Source organism: Stegodyphus dumicola, chromosome 10 (genome assembly GCF_044657685.1).
Source record: "Stegodyphus dumicola isolate Sdum_Otavi_A_Nest chromosome 10, ASM4465768v1".
Lineage (NCBI taxonomy): Eukaryota > Metazoa > Arthropoda > Arachnida > Araneae > Eresidae > Stegodyphus > Stegodyphus dumicola.
In genome coordinates, this window is record NC_140777.1 from 91,450,287 (window position 1) to 91,473,572 (window position 23,286).

General features: G+C 32.3%; 1 protein-coding gene across 1 annotated transcript in view; it reads left to right on the forward strand.

Moving 5' to 3' along the window:
• LOC118189344 (inactive tyrosine-protein kinase transmembrane receptor ROR1-like) overlaps nucleotides 1-23,286 on the forward strand; it is a 547,474-nt gene that overhangs the window by 500,922 nt on the left and 23,266 nt on the right. Inside the window, exons 6-7 of the mRNA XM_085825243.1 lie at nucleotides 6,511-6,676; nucleotides 14,754-15,075. Coding sequence (XP_085681369.1) covers nucleotides 6,511-6,676; nucleotides 14,754-15,075 — 488 coding nt within the window. The remainder of the gene's footprint in view (nucleotides 1-6,510; nucleotides 6,677-14,753; nucleotides 15,076-23,286) is intronic.

Consider the following 23,286-nt stretch of genomic DNA (forward strand, 5'->3'; position numbering starts at 1 on the left):
CTAACAGTCTATACATAATACTCTCTATTCTTATAATGAATTTCTTGATATTCTTAAATCAGAAAATTTACCTATTTTAAGTATGTAAACATTTTTCCATTTTCTAAAAATAAATATTTTATTAATTCCAACGCTTTTGTTTGAACACTCTATATAAGAAGTTTTGCAATCGAAAGAATATATCTACGTGCGAACAGTTGCGAAAATAAAGGTCGCGTAATTACTTTTAGGAACACTGTATATAACACAGAGGAGAAAGACCGTAATCTAAATAATATGGCACACAGACAATTATGCTTTACTGTTTATACATATAACGTGAGACAGCAGAGCATTTCATTTATCCTCTTTTTCAATATTATCTTATTTTATAAGGTATAGAGCTCGATTTGTTTTCACTAAATTTTCAAACTTTTAACTATCAAATAAGATTTGCTGTAAGAGAATTTAACTCAGCCATAGTAAAAAGTAAATTAATGATACGAATCTCATGGGAATGTATTTCATGGGGATGTATCTCATGGGTTAAAGAAACGTGAAATGTATATTTCTGTTAAATAAATATTCTTATAACTTTGGTAAATGAGTAGAATTTTATCTTTCAGGATCACAAATTTTGTGTAATTTTTTCAATGACTTCGCTATAATACTTTTGTATAAAAAATTCATTAAGTAGTCATTTGCCTTTGTTTTAAATAAATTTTACATATTTTGTTTCCTGTTTGTTCTGTATTATACATGTTGCTGTGTATTTGCCTCGTTATTATTATTTCAGTTCCTACTGGGTTAATGTTTGTCAAAGGCAGTGATTCTTAACCTTTTTTTTTTTTTTCATTCTCAACACTTTTTCCCTCCTTTTTCCATGCCTTTGTGGTGTCATTAAACGTAATTTGCAGTTTACCATCTCGGCGCCTATTCGAGAGGTCCAAGTTCGAGTCCCGACGAGGGCACTGCTTATTTTTTATGTGTTTTGCTTTAAAATAACTTAATGACTCTGTAGTGGGGCCCGAACTAAAAGGTGGTGGATGATGACTCTTCACCACCAGGATTTGGTGACTAGGTTTCCTAATTCCCAGTCGTCCTTTAAAAGGGGCAGTATAGAACGTATTTTCTCCCTCCTTGCTGCACGCCTTCGTGGTGTAACAGTAGCACACTCAGGGCATATTCGAGAGGTCTAAGTTCGAGTCCCGGCAAGGGTGTTCCGCATTTTTCAGATTTTCTGCTTAAAAAATAACCTAATGACTCTGACTCTACAATACAATACAATGAGGTAAATTTAAAAGAATTTTATAGGTTAATTGATTGATGTACCTATAATATATTTTAGAAAAACAGCATATGATAACAATGTTCAATGAAATATGAAACGAAATTCAATTAGAAGATAAATAAAATCTTTAATTAATGGTAAATTAAAAATCACATTTGTTTCATAAATTTCATAAAACCACATTGATGTTTCATAAATTTATTTATGTTTAGGAATAAAAAGGGCAATGATACTCTGATTTCGTGGCCTAGATTCAAAAGTTTGTATCTTATTTTCGACCGGTCTAAGCCGAAAATACGAATCCACACAAATAAGATGTTGAAAACTGATATAACACACTTAAAGCTTTTTTTGTGACATTATCGGATAACCCTATGTAAGATAATCCGAAACGAATTAGGTGATGCTTCTGAATGCTTTGAAACTATATCTGGGTTATTATACACCAAAATTAATTCTTCCTCTTCTCTGAAAGTTAACTCGTATAGCAACGTATCATTTATCGTTTATCACAAATGGATTTTGAATCCAGTCTAAACTTTTTATTTTTAAATTTGGAAAGTAATAAACAATTCTTTGCTGTAGTATTGTCCAATCATCATTAACTACTTTATGAATTATTTTATAACAGTCTTTTGGAACTCATTCAAACCGTAACTAAACTACATTCTTGTGCCTTATTCTTCCATAAATTATCTTTTTTTACAACTCCCAACAATTTATCAGCTGAGGTTAAAATATATTCTTTCAGTCCTTGCATACTTATATTTATATTATTAAAAATAACAAATAAGCTAGCAAGCCTAGCACACCATATTTTATCATCCAACGCATGCACAAAATTCTTATTATATTGTTTAAAAGATAACCTTTATTTCGTTTTTAATTCAAGAACACGAGATAAAACTTTCCCACTGGACAACCACTTAAACTTCTGTGTGCAATTGCTTTGTCATGCTTGTTCCCAATGTAAAGCATGATGTGCAACTAATATATCTGCATCATGTTTCCTTCCGGCGGGGTTTTTGTGCTATAAAACCTTTTATAGATCCGGTTATAGCGGGAGCACCGTTTGTACAAATGTTAATGCACAAATTCCACGAAAGTTTAATTACTTGTATGTATAGATAAATTTAATACAATGCAAAACTAATTTAATAAATACAAATTAATTTATGTTTTCATTTTGTGGAATCATATAATTAAAAAACAAGAAAAAAATGATTAATCGTATCATTTTCGTGAATGCGATTAATTGTGCTGCTTTTCCCGTGATATGTAGAGCAAAATTTGAATTTGAAGCAGCAGTTTGTGCAATTTTTGAAGATAGATTTATAATTCTACGATGACTTGTGTCAATTGAAAGTAGTAGTTTATAAATACCAATTTCTGCTGACCCAGCAATCATTTTCTTTACAACTGGTAGGTATTATCATTTTTTCAGCCAAATTATAAGGTTTTAATTTAAGAGCAATTATTTAAGCCACTTCTTAAAAAGCTGTATGACAGGGCTTCTTGAACGATTTCAGTCGCGACCCCCTGGAGCTCATAATATTCACGAAAATTTTGTTGGACCCTATAAGCATGGCCCAAATCCGACACGCGCTTGTGTGAAACTGTCAGTTTTTCATTTGTACTTTAATACACTATCGCAGTTTTAGGTCATTAATTTTAATTTATAATTTTAAGACATACAAGAATGTGAAAATTTCAATTACGTAACTGACGAGATGACAGCGTCACGTGCAAAGCATGTAAAATGAATGTTTCTATTATAAAAAGAAGGCGTCGAAAGATTTTCCTTTTTTTCTTAGTCTGTATTGTCTTATCTTTATCTATTTTCAGATACATCGTGTAGAAATATTTCGTAAATGTAAAATTATTATAATAAGTTACAGAAATATCAAAACTGCTATATTTTTAGGCGACCCCCTGCTGAATGTCCCGTGACCCCTGGTGTTCGCGACCCACAGTTTAAGAAACACTGCTGTATGAGATTTTTCAAACACACTAAATTTCTTTTCAAAAGCCTTTATTTGTCTGGATCTTGAAGATAATGATTTTTGAAAATAGCTTTTGTCTTTTGATGCAAGCGAAGAATGATTATTGAACAAGGGACGCTGATGCTTGCTTGGAACCATAGCACTATTTAATAATTTACAACCACACATCACATGCTCGGAAATTGTTTAATTAATCATTTCCCGTTTTAGATATAAATTCAAATTTTAAGAAGTTGTCATTATACTTGCGTAAACATTACATTTTTTGACGGAGCAAACATCTTTAGTTTTACTGAGTTTGGGGTCGTAAACCTGATTGATCACTTATATCATCATTACCATCGCTAATATTTCTTTTTTATGCATTTATCCATTGTAGGAGGTTCTTTTAAAATAAAAAAAATGATGTCAAAGAATTATTAAAAGTTTTAGATCATTAATATCATAAATTACGTTTGAATCCGTTTTAACTAAGTTTGATAACACAATATTTTGGTATTGCCTGTGCAAAAGCGAATATATAAGTTGTAACCTATCCCTATGCATACTATACTAAACTTGTGTACCGGTCCTATCGTGATGTTTAGCATTGGGAACAGGAAGAAATGAGAATGGGGTATTGGAGTTTCTTCTGGATGCATAGTGTTAATGGATGCACAGGCTTTAAGAACTTTACCGGACACGACCGGTATAGTTCTGTTTGAGTTAAATCCAAAACTGTAATAGTCAAGCATTTGAAATTTGCTGTTCTAGTTCCCATATGACGCATTCGGGAATGGATGTTTTGTGTTTTGGTTGAAACACTGAACATTTCAAGATGCGTTGTGACCAATAGAGACCTACAGCTATCAGGGCTCGAGGCAGAAATCTTCCTGGGTCCCTCTTATTGGAATGACCAAAACACAAAATGGCAACACAAATATATTATTAACCTTTTAACATTCAACATTTAGTAGTAAAAATGATTTGTAAAAGAAGAAAATCTTAAGATTAAAGAAAAATCAACATGAATCTAGCAGACAAATATATGATTAAAAAGAGCTTATTAATTTGTTATTTTTGATGTTTAAAGAATATTTGCTAAAATTAAATAATAAAATTCTAAAATTTTATTATTTATTTTAGAAAATATTCTTAAAACATTAATAAATACTAATAAAATGCTAAAATTGTTTTCTGAAAGCTTTGACTTCTGAAATTGTTTTTTTATACTTTTATAAAAATTAACGTTTTAGGTTACTGCATTTTCAATGAAAGCATTGTCAGACCGTTCAGACTTACTTAGCTCATTTTGATCGAAGATAGCTTTTAATGAACATTGAAAAGCTTCTCTTGCAAGAAGCAGCTGAAGCACTCACTCTCAAAAACAGTCTTTAGTGTTAAATGTAAGTTAGGGACTAATCCTTGGAAGTCTCTTTCCCAAGGAAACTTTAACATTTTCAAGACAGCTCTACCCGACGAGACGGCTCCTAACCTAAGGTATCCTGTAGGACAACGAACAGGATAATACCATCTCACGGAAGGAAGAAACCACTATCAGCGCACCACAGCCAAGGGCCGGGTGGCAATTCAGATGTGCAAAATTGAAAAATAGTCAGAAGAAAACGAAAGTTTTTGTTATAAATACTAGCGTACCTTGTGCATTAGGTGCTTCGTACGATTAGAAAAAGAAAACTAATTTGGGATAAAAACTATGTCTTGAAGGGAAAATGTAAAAAGCATTGATATGAAAATTAGGCATGCTTATTGCAATTTTGGACTTTGAGATTTTAAATTTAAAGACCTAGCACTACAACCACAGAGCACATCATATATGAATAAACATAATAGAACAAAATTTTCATAAAGGAACTAAAAGTAAAGAGAAACTATTTTAACATCTCTAGCAAAGTTACAGAACTGTGATGATAAAAATTAGAACAATTAAAAAATATTGTAAAGAACAATGCTATTGTTGAGCAAAATTAAGATAAAACAGTTTAAAAATACTATAGAGGCAAAAAATGAACACTTAACATTATAAAGAAGAATAGAGTCTACATCTAGCTATTGTAAAAACAGTAAGTGTTAAAGAGCTGCAGTGTGAAATTATTTTTTCTAGTTGTCCTAGGCTTGTTTTGTATTTTAATAAATTATTGAATCACTGTGGCCCAATTTGTTCGGATGGAGCTTTTAGAAGATCTTGCGCAGGATGAGTACAATTGAAAATGATATAATCGGAATCGGCAATATTTCCACATTCAACAAAAATTATCTGAGCTTAATCTAAAGCCATGAAGGTAGTTCTTGAAAGGGACGTGTCCTGTGGCAAACCAGGTAACTGAGGAAGAGGTTGAATATAATTTTGATGAGACTTGAGGAACAAATTTATATATTCTTCGACCAGTTATACCAGAATTCATTCTTGTTGCCACTTTGTCAAAAGAAATTTCCATGAAATTGTTTTAATATAAGAAGAAGGAAGAGGAAAAACATAGATAGGACGTTCTACTGCTGGAGCTGCCGCTTTGGTTTGTTGATCCGCTAGTTTATTACCTAAGATACCGTGATGTGCTTTGACCCAGACTAAGAACACTTTTTAGCTTTGTTATTTTTTCCTGCACATGAGTACATAGAAACTTAAAATTCTTCGAAGGTCCCGATGATCAGGGGCCCGAGATGGTCCGCCCTCCTTCAGTATACTATTGGTTGGAACTGGTTTTCCCAGTTAAGAAGTTAGAACCAATTGAAATATTTGTTTGATGTCGCTTATGCATAGGTATTCGCAGTGGTGTCTCGAGATATTGAAGTGGCGGAAAATTATATACGGATCTATACAAAAAAAATTTAGTATATACGTACATATAAAATAACTTTTATTATATGTATTCGTAAAATGTGGCAGCACTCTTTAAGATTCTCGTAGCACAATGATTAAGAATCACCGTCCTTGTATACCGCTGTCTTTTATATTGCATTTTGGGAAACGCTGTCGGTGATGAGAAGACTAAGTTACCTTGGAATTTAATCATTCCTGGAATTCTTACCAAACTAGTCTCCGAGCATAGGGAAAAAATCACAATCTAACAATTAATGTACCTAAACTTTAATGAATTGAAAACAATATATATTTCTTAAATAAAATAGCTAATATAATGAATTTATTATATTAGCTATTTTATATTATTTATTATATTGTATTTTAAATGTATATGAAATCACAAAAATGTATTGAATGTTCCTTTTACTTCATTTCAGGCTGCCAGAATTTGAGCAAAACGATTTGGGTTTCTGCCAGCACTACAGAGGCGTCGCCTGCTCACAACTGATTGGTAATAGAACTGTTTACGTGAAGGCATCAATGACTTTGAATAAATTAGAGGAGAAGTTGGCAGCTATTTTTACCATCTTGGCAACAGGAAAGGTAAAGTTGTATTTTCTTAAGGCGATATCGTTCATAACAACTGGAAAATTGACAGTTGATTGCCCTAAATTACAAAATCGTAAACTTCCTTCCGAGATTTAAAATTACTATTGCTGCTCAACGTTTTTTTAGCTTTTTATCAGCAATCTATCACGTCATGTTTACAATTGCATTGTGCCAATGGCTTAAAAGCATTTAAGGTCATCTTGAGTTGTTAGTGAAACTCTCCATTCACAAGCTGAGTCATAAATCATGAAAACAGTTACTATCATTTTTGACTTATCAAAATAACTTCATAGCTATATAAAATATGATTTATGGTTTAAAAGATAATATTGACTATGCTATTCCTTTCTTTTGGGTAACAATCTACAAGAGGATTCATATGTGGCAGAGGCAGCTGCTGTTAGGAATCAGTTCTTATACCCATCTGTGTCCGTGGGTGAGTAAAGCCATTACCCCCAACTTACGTCTCGTGCAGACTAGAACTTTTTGAAGATAAAGCGAGGCATTTTGGAAGCGATCGCAGCGAAACTTGGATCTGTTTCTTCAATACTGAGTTACATACTCTTCGAAGGTCACCGCCAGTATTCAGGAATGAATTCGCCTTCAGATAAAAAATTTCTATTAGAAGGACGTGAAAATGCTCCAGAACGTTGACACAAATGTATCGATTCTTTTGGAGTACGTTGAAGGATAACCTGTTCAGCTCCTTCACTCGAAGTAAATGTTTTGGTTTAAAAAAATTAGTCTCGGTCAAATTTTAACCACCGATACTCCTTTTCATTAATTCTCAAACATAAATGAGCATTATGGAATTCTGATCCCTATTTCCCTATTTCATTTATTTCTCGCTTTATCAATGAAAATATTAAAAATGTTGGAAAGTGAGATTCATGGAAATAACGGCGGTTTTATACTTTGTCTAGTGAGGCAAAGTATAAAACTGCCGTTATTTCCATGCATCTCACTTTCTAACTATAAGTTCTAGTGTCCTAAATACTATAAGTCCTAGTGAGGAATAAACTAGTGAGTTTTAAAACAGAAGTCGTATACAGCTTGTTTAATACGGCTCTTGATACGTTTTGATTATTTTCTTTATATACATTTTTAAAACAAACTTAAGGAAAAATTAATAATGATTTCTTCTATTCTCAGTTTTAATTTGAGTATTGCTGCTTCCAATATTCGTCTACTAGGTAAATGTTGTTTATATTAATTTCGGTTGTTATTTTTAAATCATACATTTTGATTTTATTTGATCTGTTTTCAGAAGTATGTAATTAACGCAGTGATTAAAATTTAACCAATGTTCTTATTTTAACTTTCATCTACATATTTTTGATTATTACTGATTAACTTGCTTCACTTAAATATCTTAAAATTTAGATTTTTTATCCGTGTGGAATTTGCTACAATCTGTTCATTATTTGTTACTTTTTCGTAGATTTCTTTGCGAAGTGATATGTTTGCTTGCTTACATATATTATCTTATGTATTTGAATAACCATATTCATCTATAACATGTGGAATGTGAAATGTAATAATTCAGAAAAAGTACCCCACATCCTTACGCAAAGACGCTATTGGTGATTTTGTGAGCTAGCGAAAAACATTTTTTCGGCCATTTTTACTCCTCACAGCTACATTTCTAATAATAAATAACTATACAAGAGAGACATTTCGTAAGGAACAGGAAATTTTACAAGATTAAAAAAAATTATGCAGCTGATATTTACATTTTTAAATGGACCCTGTTCAGGAATGATGATTAAATTTAAAGCGTATAAGTCCGCGTGTATCCTAATATGTATGTGGCACGCGTATGTGTGCTTTGCTGTTGTCATGCGTAATCAAAATTACACTATAAAGCATTGCAGTTCCCAATAATTTTAAAATTGGGTGTGCAAATAATTAGAAAGTACTTATGAAAGTAAATTTAACTGGATTTTCAAAATTATGATTAAATATTAATGAACAGTTGAACCCCGAATTTGAGATAAAAATCAAATAAAATAGGCTTTCCGAAAATTACAGTTTTGATAATTGTTTCTTACATTCGTTTTGTTAAAATGTGTGACGCTCAAGAAGTACCTGCTCAACACGAAAAGTACTTTCTTAGTGAACATTCTAAAGGAATCGGCTTATGTATTTGTCTTGCACAGGAGAAAAGTGTAGAAACACGCATTCTGCCATTTAATTCGCAAGGACTGAATTTCGATCGCATTATTTTTTTCAGTAAAAGTGTAAGGAATGTGTGGTGTTGTTGGCCGTGATCGTATAAAAGTAACGATACTAAGAGTATCAAATGCGAATTAATTCCGCGTAAATAGTTAAACTAAAATTTAGTGGTTAGTACATTGCATGATCTTTAATAATAAGAATAAAATGACTTACCCAATAAGGCATGCATGAGTCATTAGCTCTCTTTTAAATATACATTTATTAAATCACAAAAACACACTTTTCTTGATAAGCCTAGGTTATAATTCATGAATGCCTTTCGGCATGTCCTACTCGTTAGTCCTACGGGACTCTCACAGCGTTCATTTCTTACGGTATACTGTAATTCCTAATGCTAAAGCATCGATGGCACATTACTTATCAGCATCTTGCAAGAAGCTTAATTAATAGGCGGTGCAATTATTCGCGAGAGAAGAGAGAAGATTTCTTGTAGATAGGCTTGAATTTGGCGCACATGGTCGTCACTTCGAAAAATCCAGTTATCAGGATATACATGTTGAATCACAGCAGGAACAATTTTACCTCGCAGCATAACCAGTAAAGTTTACCTGAGTTCTTATATTCATTTATGCAGCTTTCTTCGTACAAGAACATATTTTCTCCTCCATCTTATGCAAAAGAATATCAGCTCGATTACATGATGTTTTACAGTGGACGATGGCGAGAGCTGTGTGTGTCACACACTCGTTAACACAACGACAGGCAGAAAGAGAAAGACAAAACCGCTCCTTCCAGTTTTTATCCACTGCGACGCATGTGGGAGGGCATGATAACGATTCAAGAATCGATAATGCCACCGTGTTCAATGTGAGAACACAGAATTCTCACAGAATGCTAATTTTTTACAGCTTCGTTCTAAAGCAGTAAAGAAAGAACTTTCACTCAGCCACATATGCAAATAGAAATAAATAAAAGAAAGAATATTCGTATGGTCTTAATTTTCCGAGATATAATTAATCAAAATTTCGGCGTATACAATTATTACTAAAGAGTGCAAGCATATTATATTAATGAAAATTTCTAAAAAAATAACATTTACGTCAGGAAAAAATCGCTTCATTTCCCACTTCAATGGAAATGTTTTAACTTAAATAATTTTGATTACATTCTTTATGTCTAGTTTCGTATATTCTAGAACTAACTTTTTTCTGACCAATTAGAAATTATAGCCATACGTTTTTGATAATCGTGTTTCATTTATTCTAGCTTTTTAGTCCGAAAGAGCTATTAGTTTTGAAACACAATCTTGTGTTGATTCACTTTCTGTCCACTGTAAGTTCGATACTTAACTTTTCATTTGAGTCTATTGCCATTCGGTAAAATGTAAGATTTTATCCTTCAGGTTCAGTTTACGTTATTGATTAACAGAGTTAAATAAAAGTAATCGATGCAGTTCTTAAGAATATTATTTTATTTTTTAATATGATTGATTTAAGTAAAAATCCATTGAAAGCATGATATATCTAGTTAAAAACATTGAATATGTTTTCAAAATTCCATTACACAATTTTTGCAGTTTCAAAATATTCAAAAGATCCGTAAATTTACCATTTTAATCTGAATGTATATTCATCTAGTATTCTATAAAATGTTTCCTGAATCCTTTCTATATTTTTTATTTTGAAAATTTAATATTATTTAAAATAATTCTACATTAACTTTTGTACGTGAGAAAAAGAATATTCTGACTATAGTGCCTATGAAAATTTTCTAAGCTATATATTTTCTAGTGATAAAATTGGACTAAGTGACCATCAGTGAGAAGGTGGCTTTGGGATTTTGCGAAAATAATTGTAAAAATATCCTCTACCTACTCCACTGCTTCTTCTTGGCATTCTAGTCTTTCATATTAAATGTCAATGACATAAATGAGAATTCTACGAATCTCGGAGATATATCTGATGACGATGTTATAAAAATATCAGTGCTCGAAATCAGTCGCTAAACTAAGCAATCAACTGTGAAATGATTTCAGGCCATTTTTCATTACGAAAATATCTAAAACACATGTCACCAAATGAAGTTCATGTGGTTTTTCACATTGATCACGCTGCCAGGCATTGTGAAGTAAAAGTAGTAGTAGTACACTTTATTTAAAAATCTAAGTTCATTAACTTGTAACTAAAAAATTCAAGATGTAAGAATATAATCAATATTATTTAGTAAATAAATTATTATTAACTTACTTTGCAGCAATTGCGCAAGTAGTAGAACAACTTGATTTCGCACTAAGTAAATTTAAGATTATATACTATATATACAGGGTGTTTCATAGATCATGGGACAAACTTGGAGGGGTGGTGAAGCGTACTAAAACATGCATTTTTTGTATAGGAATGTAGGGTCTAAAGTGACAGGTTAAAGCAGGAACGGAAAAAAACGACACGAGAGGAAAATGTATATACGTACAAAATCAACGCAAAGTGCTTCTTTGCAGCCATACAGGTACAGGTGACGGAGGACGGGGACGCCTGGTGTTTAACATAGGTAAACAGGCGTATGTCCCGCGCCCTCCACTATCTAGAGACTACAACTCCCTGGAGCCCCAGGAGGCTGCACCGAGAGTTCATTTGGATCTTAAATAAGTTTGTTACATGGCCATACAGGGGCTATAACTGATGTAAGACATTGTGTGGGAACGTAGTACATATGTTATATATATAAATTACAAACAGCAGTTACATAAAACACATTAATATACACAATAAAATTAATTAAAAATATGACATGGAACACATAAAGCCCACTGTTACCCCTCGATGTAGGTGTACAATTTGCGGTGCCCAAGCCGGGTTGCAGCAAACTACTGCTGCTTTGGGTGCCAGTGCTGCATTTGCATCTTCCTTTTGGTATGTCTGCCAGGCAATGGGCATGCTGGCTACATGTCCGTCTCGACAGTACAGCTCTTGAATTAGTATTATATCAATGTCTTCTGAGATTGCATTCTGTACTAGATTGGAGGTGGCCGCTTGTGCTCGCTGTAAATTTATCTGGAGAACTTTTATGTACATTCTACTAGTTGCTTCTGTTATTGTATCAGACCTGTCCGTCATGGATCCTGCCGAGGGGTTGTCTGCTGTTGCGTAACTATCCCTGTCCATGGGTATGTTGCTAGTCGTAGATAGTGCTTCTTTGGATGCGTTGGACATACTTTGCGTGCATTGGGCAGGTAACTTCATAGGCGGCGTGGTTGCAGGTTGTTGTTTCATGAGACCGGTAGTTGTTGTCGGCGCAGTTGATGCATGTGGGGCACCGCGCTTGGCAGCCTTTGATGTTATGATTGCCGGAACAATAAGCGAAATATGTCCTGTTTCTGCGTGTTTGTTGAGTGTGGCCGAGTGCCTGACATCTGAAACAGTGTATGGTGTTGAAGAATTCAGTGATTCAGTGACCTCGGATTGAAGAATCCATATTGAACATTGTGCATCAATCACCTCAGACAAGTAGAATAGCTATTGCACGTCGTCTGCAGCTGAGTCATTCCACCGTTTGGAGAGTATTGCATGAAAATGGTTTGCACCCATACCATTTGCAGAGAGTCCAAGCCTTGCAAGAGACAGATTACCCTCTTCGAGTTCATTTCTGTCATTGGTTCTTTCAGCAGTGTGCGGCGCAGGCGGATTTCTAATCGGATGTGCTATTCACGGACTCATAGGATTCATGCTATTCATTTCTCATAGGACGGCATCTTCAATAGCCACAACATGCACGTGTGGGCAACTCATAATCTACACGGCACACGTCCACATGCATTCCAAACCCGCTTCTCCGTGAATGTGTGGACAGGTATTGTTAACGACTAACTCATAGGCCCATACCTCTTACCTGCACGTACAAATGGCTTATGTTATCATATTTTTCTGCAAGACGTGCTACCGGAATTGCTGCAAGATGTTCCGGTTGTCGTTCGTGATCGCATGTGGCTCCAGCATGATGGTGCACCAGCTCATAACCATGTGCGAGTCCGCAATTATTTGGATGGGACATTTCCAGGCCAATGGATTGGCCGTGGTGGACCCGTTTGATGGCAACCCCGTTCGCCAGGTTTATCCAGCTTGGATTTTTTATGGGGGCCAGCTGAAGAGCATCATTTACGAGATTCCCGTTGACTCACGGAAGGACCTCGTTGCATAACTATCCATTGCGGCTGCAAGCGTGCGCGAAATGCCTGTTGTTTTTCAAAATGTTAGTCAATCCCTTCTGCGACGTTAGCAAGCATGTATTACTGCTGGTGGTCGCAATTTCGAACATTTATTGTGAATACTCTGTTGCTACAATGAAGCACTTTGCGTTGAAATTTTGTACAGAAACACATTTTCCTCTCGTGTCGTTTTTTGCGTTCCTGGCTTAACCCGTCACTTTAGACCCTACATTCCTATAAAAAAATGCATGTTTTAGTACACTACACCACTCCTCCAAGTTTGTCCCATGATCTATGAAACGCCCTGTATATATATATATACACATATATCTTATATATACACATATATCTTATATATACACACACACATATATAAACCTAACAAATACAGTATCATTATCTTATTCATATAAAACTAACTAAAATTTTAATAAATATATATTTATAGAATTTTGTTTTCATGCCGCCATGTCGGAACTGGGGTATTAGAGCCGTCTGTTTTCGCCTTGCAAACCGTTCAAATCACTGAAAAGACATTGGATGATTGTAGTTGTCTTTTCAAACTTCCCATAGGTAGGATATCGGTCTACCCCTGTGGTGGCGACATTCTCGTTTATGAGACGGCTAAAATGATAGATTGGCTGAGCCGTTTTTGATCAATACTTTTATAGATTGTGCTGCCGGTAAAAGGGCAAAGATTTTTTTCAGAATTTTATTTAACATTTGCGAATATGTAAATGTACTTTGTCTTGTTTAGCTTTATGATTTTTTAAATTCAGTATGAAATGTTTCCATAAGACAAAATGAAAATTTTCCTATACATTTTGAAGCAAAATAATATAGTGAAATATAAGATCTTCCCGAATTTTATATCCATCAATGAATATTAAATTTGTTATAAAATTATATTCCGTCGTTTTATTAGATTTTCCAAAATGTATATGTAAGATTAAAAATACGTAAATAAAAATCTAACTTTAATTTGTAATAGTCTTTTAACTCATTTTCAATTCTGTTATTTCTCCTTTCCATCCTAAAAATAGTCGGTGTTTAAAATAAATCGTTCTAAACAGCGTCATTCCAAACTTAATCGCTAACATCTGATTCTTACGTGACGCCCATAACGCAAAAACTTATTTAAGACACTAGCCAATAATGATTTCAAATTTGGGAACCAAAACGAAAAATTAACCAATGGAGGACAGATCTGAACTAAATCCATCTTCTCAACCTGCTTACGTTTCGCTCGTACACCTTTTTTTGACTTTTTCTTTGACTTCATCGAAATTAATTGTTTTGAATATGTAGAAAAAGAGCAAATATGATTAAGAAAACACGCTCAGACTGAAACCATTACGATGATGTTCTGTTCAACACTAAAGAAATTTTAGATCGTCCATGTCTGCAAATACTTCATTTTCCATCTACATGTCTTCACCATCCAAATTAGTTCATATATGCATTTAAAGGTTCTATGCTTTGATTAAATGTAAGTCACTGCATAATTTTTATGAATATGAAATAGTGAATTGCAAATAAAGATGTAGTACAGCGATTCTAAAAGTGAGTGTTCATTCTAGACATTGATAATAAAATAGAAATTTGCACAATTTCTTTCTTATTATATTTTTTTAAATCAATGAAGCTTTGTATGTATCTTAAAATTATTCTTCTTTTAAATATTCTCACAAGGAGATGAGCCCTGAGTGTCACAAATATGCTGTACCATTCTTTTGCTACGTCATGTTTCCTCCCTGTGATGACACAATTCCATACCCCGTTCCGAGACACGTGTGCCGCGATGATTGCGATATTCTGGAAGCCTCAACTTGCAAAGAAGAAATGGCATCCGCCAGAAAGCATCCTTTGCTGTCCAACCAAGATTTGGTTCCAGAATGTGAAGAATTGCCATCTCCTAATCATCACGACATATCGGGCACATTTACTGCGGGCAAAGATGGACAAGGAAGCTGCATCAGTCTCAGCGTACCTCGTGTCCTTCAAGTGGATCACGGTAAAATTATCAATTTTATTTAAGAAACAAATTAAGAAAAAAATTAATTATTAAAGTGATTGTATTTGATGCTGTATTTTACATTACATACTGAAAATATATCAGCTTAAGAAATACATAGTTAAAATATTACCTTTGTTTTAATTTGTATGCAAATGTTTCAAAAGGTTGCTATGACCAATCTTTCTGAAGCGATATAAATTAGTACAGCTCTTGTAATCGAGTATCCCCATCGATAAAAAACGAGAAATGTTCAATACAAGTTGGGGAAAAGTATTTTCTTCGATGCTATTAATGTAAATATCTCCGGAACAGACGCTGATCCAATGGTGGAAATCCTGGACTTAGATGGAAACACTACTAAAAATGTAACATTATAAAGCATGTTATTCTATTTCGGAAGAGACACTGATCCAATGGTGGATTTCTTCGACTTAGGTGGAAAAACTACTGAAAATGGAACATTACAAAACATATTTTTAGATTATTTACAATAACAAAATTAAAATTATCAAATTGATTTAAATTACAAACAGTACATTGGAACAAGACTCTACATATGTGGCCTCTTTAGGTAAATAATTTTTTAAACACTTAAGAACCTAAAATATATACGACAAACCTTAGTGGGACTGAGGTTAAAGGTTGATACTAACTGTTTTTAGCCTCAGTCACACAAGGCAGTGTAACTAAGGTAAAGGCAATTACCATCTTTCTTATTAAATTGGTTGGGCTACTGAAGAGTCACAGCTTCCTTAAAGTGTCAATATGCTCAGACATGTGACCTTCTCTGACATTACAAAAATTTTGGGACAAGATATGAGTATATAATTATCGATGTAGAGCACTGAATGTCCCATGAAAAGAAGAAATCTGATCAAAACTCCCGACTATTTGATATTAACAACATGGCATTTTATGAAGACATTATACATGTTTCCTTGTTGGTGTGATCTGCGACATTTCAGATATATGCTGCATACTTTGGTAAAGTTAATTTCTAGAATGCATTATATATATTTCCTATAAACTATTTTGAAGGGAATATTTTTACTTAGTATCACATGTATGTATTTTCTAGAGATATTATGCAAAATTATATTTTGATCAATAAAGGCAACCGAATAAGAGAACTAGATTTATATGGCAATTACTAATGTAATAATTTTACCAAAGTTTACATTCATCTTTCATTCTTTAAACTAATTATTTTACAATATTCACTGACTTTTGTACTTTTTCCAGCCTAATGAGAATGACGAAAGAGTTATCAGAGCTATATTATCAGCATACCATGAAAACGTAATCCGCTCAGGATTAGAGCTGTTATAAAAAAAATTATGATGCATGTGGTTCCGGGATAAAATTCCTAAAAGGCGAATAAGGGACGCTATATGTGTGCTTTTTTAATATTTGCTATATAAATTTAGGATTCATTCGACATGCATGTACGTGCAACTTGATTTTTAAATGTGCTGAGGTAAAATATTGTTGAATAAGTAGAAAAGGACTCAACAAAGAACGTAACGGCACACATATTTCGATACATTCGAAACTTCAAGAAATAATTTCCAATCCTAAATTGAAATCATTTATTTTAAATACAGCTTTAGATGCAACAACAGGTACTACTAGAGAGTTAAAATGTATGAGTTTATAGATTGTAAATCAAATCTTATTGAATACTTCCTATATGTAGAAAGAGAACAATGATTCTTCCTTTTTTTTTACATTGAAAGCTGTTGCAATAGACCCGACAAGAAGCGCTACTTAGTGAACCATATAATGCCTCTACAGAAATCAAATTGAGCGGACGTAAGTGATCTGTAGTGGCAGAAGTGACTGTGGGCCTTTAAAAAGCACCTTTTCAAAGCTATTTGCTGTTGTAGATAAAGGATTAAAAGGAAAAATTTTCTCATTCATTCCAGAAATTAAAAAAATGAAACTGCTTTCATCATGGAAAAACTTTAAATGTAAAATACAATTCAAAACTGAACGAAAACCATTTCTTTCCATTGATGAGCTTGAAGCGCACTTTTTAGAAATTTTGTTATGAGCCATAGCATTTTTTTAGGTTGCTACCCTCTATAATGATCCGTTAGAAGGGTTTTTGAATCTGTTGTCAGAAGCGAATTATTAAAAAATTATTGATTTTTTTGTAATACCTAGATCCTGGTTATCGATATCATTAATTTTAGTATATGTCGTCTTTCATACATACTAGCAAAAATTTCAGCCATGTTTTCGGTAACCAGAGGTAAACTTCGCAGTGAAGTGGAGGTTATTACCATGTGGTTCTTGCTTATAGCCTTGCAGATCTTTCAATTAGACTGACTTTTATGCGAAAGATTCGACTAGAGATTTATATCGTCAATTATTATTATCTTCAGTGTAGAATATTTTAACTCTTTAGTACGCCCTGTAATTATTATAGTTGTAAAAATATATAACTTCAGCTGACATATTTTCTGAGCCTCCTGTTTTCTCTAATTTTATTATCTTGATTTCATTCCTGCTTATTTTCTTCATTTAATTCTTAACGTAACAAGTCAGAGAATTTTGCAAAGTAAAATAACTTAACAGAAACTTCTAGTACTTTGTCTGAAAATATGCTGGTAACAGCATCCATATCATCTCCTTTGAAAACAAGAGCGGCAACGTAAATATTGTTTGAGAATTTCAAACTGAAATTTTGCTATATGATAATCTCTCTAGGATCTGAAAAGAGGATATTGCTAATCATATAATAAATGACACAGGAAAGTGATCTAAAAATTAATTTTAAAATTAAAAAAATTAATTTAAATTAAAATTAATTTTTAGTGACTTCCTAAAAGTCACTAAAATTAATTTTTAGATCGGCTTAAGAAAGAAATAGGCTTAAGAAAGGTAAAGAGAGTTTTTTTTCATCATCTTTTTTTGTTCTTAAAATTTTTATTTTTCCATTTTCTCAACATGTCTGAGCATATGGTTTCTTACTGCGAAATTAAGAACGTCATAAAAATAAATACCCTATAACATCCTTCTTTTAATGTAGTCAGTCAAATGTATTTTTTTAAAGTTATGTTAAATGTCTGTCGTATCACCAGTTTTAATGAAATAATTTTCAAGGGAATGTTTTCATTTCTTACGTCGTTCGTAAAAGCTTCTTTATTAATGTGATCTAGATTCGCGTAATTATGAAAAATATTCTTTATACTTTTAATTTAGGTTCTGATTTAAAAATAAAAAGTATTCCATTTCTGCAAAAAATTCTCTGTTTAAGAAATCAGCAAGAATTATGCTTCGTTTGTTTCCTTTTTATTAATATTTATCCATAAAATATGAATTTGATCAAAATAAAGAAATAAATCTCGTTCAGTTACATAGCAATAAGAACGCACGTTTAGTTTTCAGACTTTATTAATTGGACTAATATTGTAGATTCAACTATTTGATTCCCTTAAGAGTTACGTTTTTATAGCAAGAGTGCATGATTTATAAAAATGACTCCAATTATTTGTGATATTTCAGAAACAGAGTCTTCTGAGTAGCAAAATCTGAGCAACTGTCGCAATTTAAGCATTGACTTAAGTTTGAAAAAAGCATCCAAGCTGTTATCGAGATAAAAGCTCATTGTACCATGAATAAAAAAGTTTTTATTGAGCATTTAAAATAAATAAAGCTGAGTATCGCTGAGAAACGAACAAAATAATTTATCGCAAAAGAGTTAAGAAATCGAAAAATACACCAAAAATAACGATAAAACTTTTATTGAAGAAAATTCGGCTAGCAAAAAGAATCCCCCGATGAAAGAGAATGCTACGACGAATACTTTTATTATTTGAAAATAACTTCAGATCGTTACGTGTGCGACTAAATCCTCCTAAAAAATTTAAGTACGAGAAAATATTTAAAATGAAATTTCTTCGGAAGCTCAGGGAATTTACTCGCTTGACATGTCTTAGAAAGAAAAAGAAATTGTCTTCAAATGCATTCGTTTAAATGAAAAGTTTCCATTGAAGTAAAATAAAATGAAGTTTTGAATACTTTAGGATTTTCAAAGTTACTTTAATATCAATTACAAGGATAATAAGTTGATATTAACAGATGAAAGACCATTCCGCAATGTCTGTTTTTTCAATTATTTAAATTTTAACGTTCAAATTTCTATTTTCAATGGCTTTACAAATTCGTCTCACTGTTTGGCAACAGCAACATGATTTCCTTTCTTATTTTTTCACTTTGTCTCCATGAAATACTTAATTTAAATGAAAATAAGACTTTATTCCATTTCATTCGAAATTTGTTTTTTATCTCTTAAGTTAAACACAAATTTTTTTTACATAGCTTGTAATTCTTCCTTTGTTCGTCTGGAATGTAAAATGAGAAGTTCGTTAAGTCTTCATTTGCATGCAAATGATAATGTTTTTTATTATTCAAATTCATTCCGAATTCTTTTGTGGTACGTATCGAAATGAACGATTTGTTGAAGAGAATGAAGTTCAAAACAAATATGGCGGATGCAGTTCAATTATTTTGCCATTATCCTCACAGACTGTGACGTGTCAACCACTAATTATCTTCTTTGTCTGGAAAGGAATACATTCAGTTTCGGAAATGAAGAAAAGAAGGTAGCAAGGGAAAGTGAATAATAATGTGAGCTTATAGTTTCTTTTGTTCGTAGCTTGCTTTCAAAAATCTAAATTATTTGCTGTGATATGTTTTAATAACGTTATCATTTTCTTGGTGCTCATTTTCGTCCCATGTATTAAGAATTAATGAGCTTAACGGTATTATTATTCTCGTGATCATTGTGTTCTAAAATAATAACCATATGTGTGTTAGGAAATGAAAGGCAGCGTTATTTTTATTGGATTTACATACTGCAAATTTATGTCTTATAATTAATCGTCGGAAAGTGTTGCATTAATTACTTTGTTGTTATTAAAATTAACACGTTGGAAGCATTTTAATGAATTTGCAAAACACTAGAAACTATTATTTATGAAGAAGGAAACATTTTCAATAATTTCACGAAAAATCTTTCCTTGATAATGCATTCGTGTTTTTAAATAATTAAATTTACACTATTCATGAAAATATTTGATATAGATCTCAAGAAAAGAGCATTTTAAAAGCATTAAATATATCTCTGCTTGGAATGAGACATTGTATGCATTAAATATGTGAAAATATTTTCATTGACTGAATTTCAAGCAATTTATTACAGACAGGTCAGATTGGTTTCAGGTCAGATTTTCTGACTTGTTGGTTGTTTTAATTTTGGGTAAATTACATGACTCTAAAATCTAATCAGGTTAAAAATACTTCTCACTAGGAAAATTTCAATCTTATCTAATTTAAATCTAGAATACCACTGCAAGCTTCTTGTGATAGTTATTTATAACTAAACACTATTCTAGTGGTACACTAATTCTAAAGAGAAAGAAAACCTTACTACTCTTTCGGCCGAGATGTTTACCAAAATGCTCAGCAAAAGGTATATGCATATTATTTGTTTAATGCATGTTCTAAATTGAAATTATATATTCAAAGGGTTATGTTCCCTATTTCCAGAGAAAGACATCTATCTGCAAAATTTTTCTTATTCAAAATAGCGATAAAATTTCAAAAATAAAATAAATATTAATACTGCATCTGGAAACAGCAGGTTGCAGAATGTAACCTCAAAATATTTACTCTGAAGTGTTAAAAGGATAAGTAGAACAAAAATCTTGAAGATTAAGAAACTGATGTCTCCAGCACATGACTTTCCGCCAATGCCATGTTTCAGCAACAGTCTATAAGTAAAGCATCATTTCCGGTTGATCGTTTCTAAACGAAATCTAATTAGTGCTTTCAATAAATAAATATAGAGGTATGTAATATGAATGTTTGCATTATGTTTTATTCAGTATGATTGACCACGAGTAGAAACTGGCTTTCTAAACTTGTATCGACGTAATCAAATGGCTGCCCTTTACTTCTTTTTGTTAAAAAAAATTATTGGGTACTTGTATAGCATATAATTTAATTTTTTTAAATTAAAGAACATTAAATATTAATAATATATTATTAAAATCACTTCTAAAAACCCCATAAATAACAAATATTGTAAATGCCATAAATACCAAAACTAACCATAAATGCCAAATACTATAAGTAACCATAAATAACAAATGGCATAAAGAAACGGGCCCTAGTAGCGGCCAAACGGTAAAATCGCTGAATACTGATAATTCCGAACTGATTCGATTCCAGGCGAAAGGCTGCACGGGCGTCTTCGTGGCTTTTCCCATGTGTAACGTGTATACAAACCAATTTGCTTTAAAAAGTTCTCTACGAAGGTTATCCATCCCCTTTACGTGTTTTGTCATAATGAAATATACCAAACCATACCAGCCATAAAGAAACAAATAGCATAATTTAATATTCTTCTATGTTATTTCTATAGTATCAGCAAATCTAAATTAATTTTTATTTGCATGTATATATCCGCCCTGTTTAGATGTCAGTAAATAATGCTCATTAGTATTAGAGTGACAGCTCAGTACTGAATACTGTGCGTTCTGGAATCAAAGAAGTAAAGCAGTATGTGTTTTCGAATCTGATATATTCTCATCAGCAGTGCGAAAGAATAAAAAGTGCATTTTTTGGCAGCATGTCTGCAATACAAGAATTTTGAATTTCAAAGTACAAGAATTTTGAAGTTTGCAAATGAAATGCTGTTATAAAAATTATTTTCTCTTACGACTTCATATAAATAAATATCATGTCTAGCTGTAATACAAATATCCTTAACATGTGCTGCATTATTTTATATTAAACTCTTATTAGTTCTATATTTTTACAAGAAACTCTGTTAAGACTTCCAAATAAAGTAGCCATTCCGTTCATCATATATAGTCAAAATTTAATATGTTTCATGATTGCATATGCATTCTATATTTATATGCGCGTTTTAAACACCAGATATAAGAACTCTAGGATTTTGTCATCTTTACATATAATAAAAGAGTTTGTCTGTGTGTGCGTCTTTCGTTCGCGCTTGCGCGTAAGCTAATAGACCCACGGCTACGGAATTTGGTACATAGGTGCATCTAGACAAGAGCCAGTGCACCTCGAAACGATTTTTTCGAAATTAGAATTAGAATTTTTTTTATTTTATGTTTTGTGACGAAATCGCGTCGTTTTGAGACATAATGGGCTATAGGAAAGCGAGATTTTACTCTACACACTCCATTTTCACATCGTCATGAAACGTAGGCACTTAGCTATTTTACGAACTTAAAAAAAATTCGTGTTTCAATAAATCGATTAAATACAAATTTATTTAACAAAGGGAGCTTAACACCTTTTCAACGGGACTTTTTCTAAAACAGTTATTTTTAAAAATGTACAGTTTATTTTTCTTTGATTTTTGGACACGTTAAACTTTCATCCTTGCGACTGCTTTTACAAAAAGAATTTTGGTAATATGATAATATTTTGTATTTAAAAAAAAATTTAAAGGAAGCTTCCGAGTACACTTCTCACATCTCACATCTTTAAAAATGTGATTTTGGCAACAATTTTCCTTTCTTATTGTTGTTGATAGATTATTGATAAAATCGCATCATTTTGAATAGTTTCATTCATTCAGAAATATCGGTTTGGCAAAAATTTTCATCGTATTTCTTATGTCACTGTTTTTTAGAGAATGGCATATTTCATTGTCATTTTATATATATATAATACATTTTTATTGATTTTTTTTTGATAAAGTTGTTCTGCAGAGAGTAAAATTCTGCGCGGAATTTTTTGTTTTTTGAATTGCTTTCATGTTATTTTTTGCTTATTTTACTGTTTGTAAGATATTGAAAAGTTCTGCATGATTTTTTTCTTCAACGGAAAGTTGCATCTAGACAAGAAAGAGCCAGTGCACCTCGAAACGATTTTTTCGAAATTAGAATTAGAATTTTTTTTATTTTATGTTTTGTGACGAAATCGCGTCGTTTTGAGACATAATGGGCTATAGGAAAGCGAGATTTTACTCTACACACTCCATTTTCACATCGTCATGAAACGTAGGCACTTAGCTATTTTACGAACTTAAAAAAAAATTCGTGTTTCAATAAATCGATTAAATACAAATTTATTTAACAAAGGGAGCTTAACACCTTTTCAACGGGACTTTTTCTAAAACAGTTATTTTTAAAAATGTACAGTTTATTTTTCTTTGATTTTTGG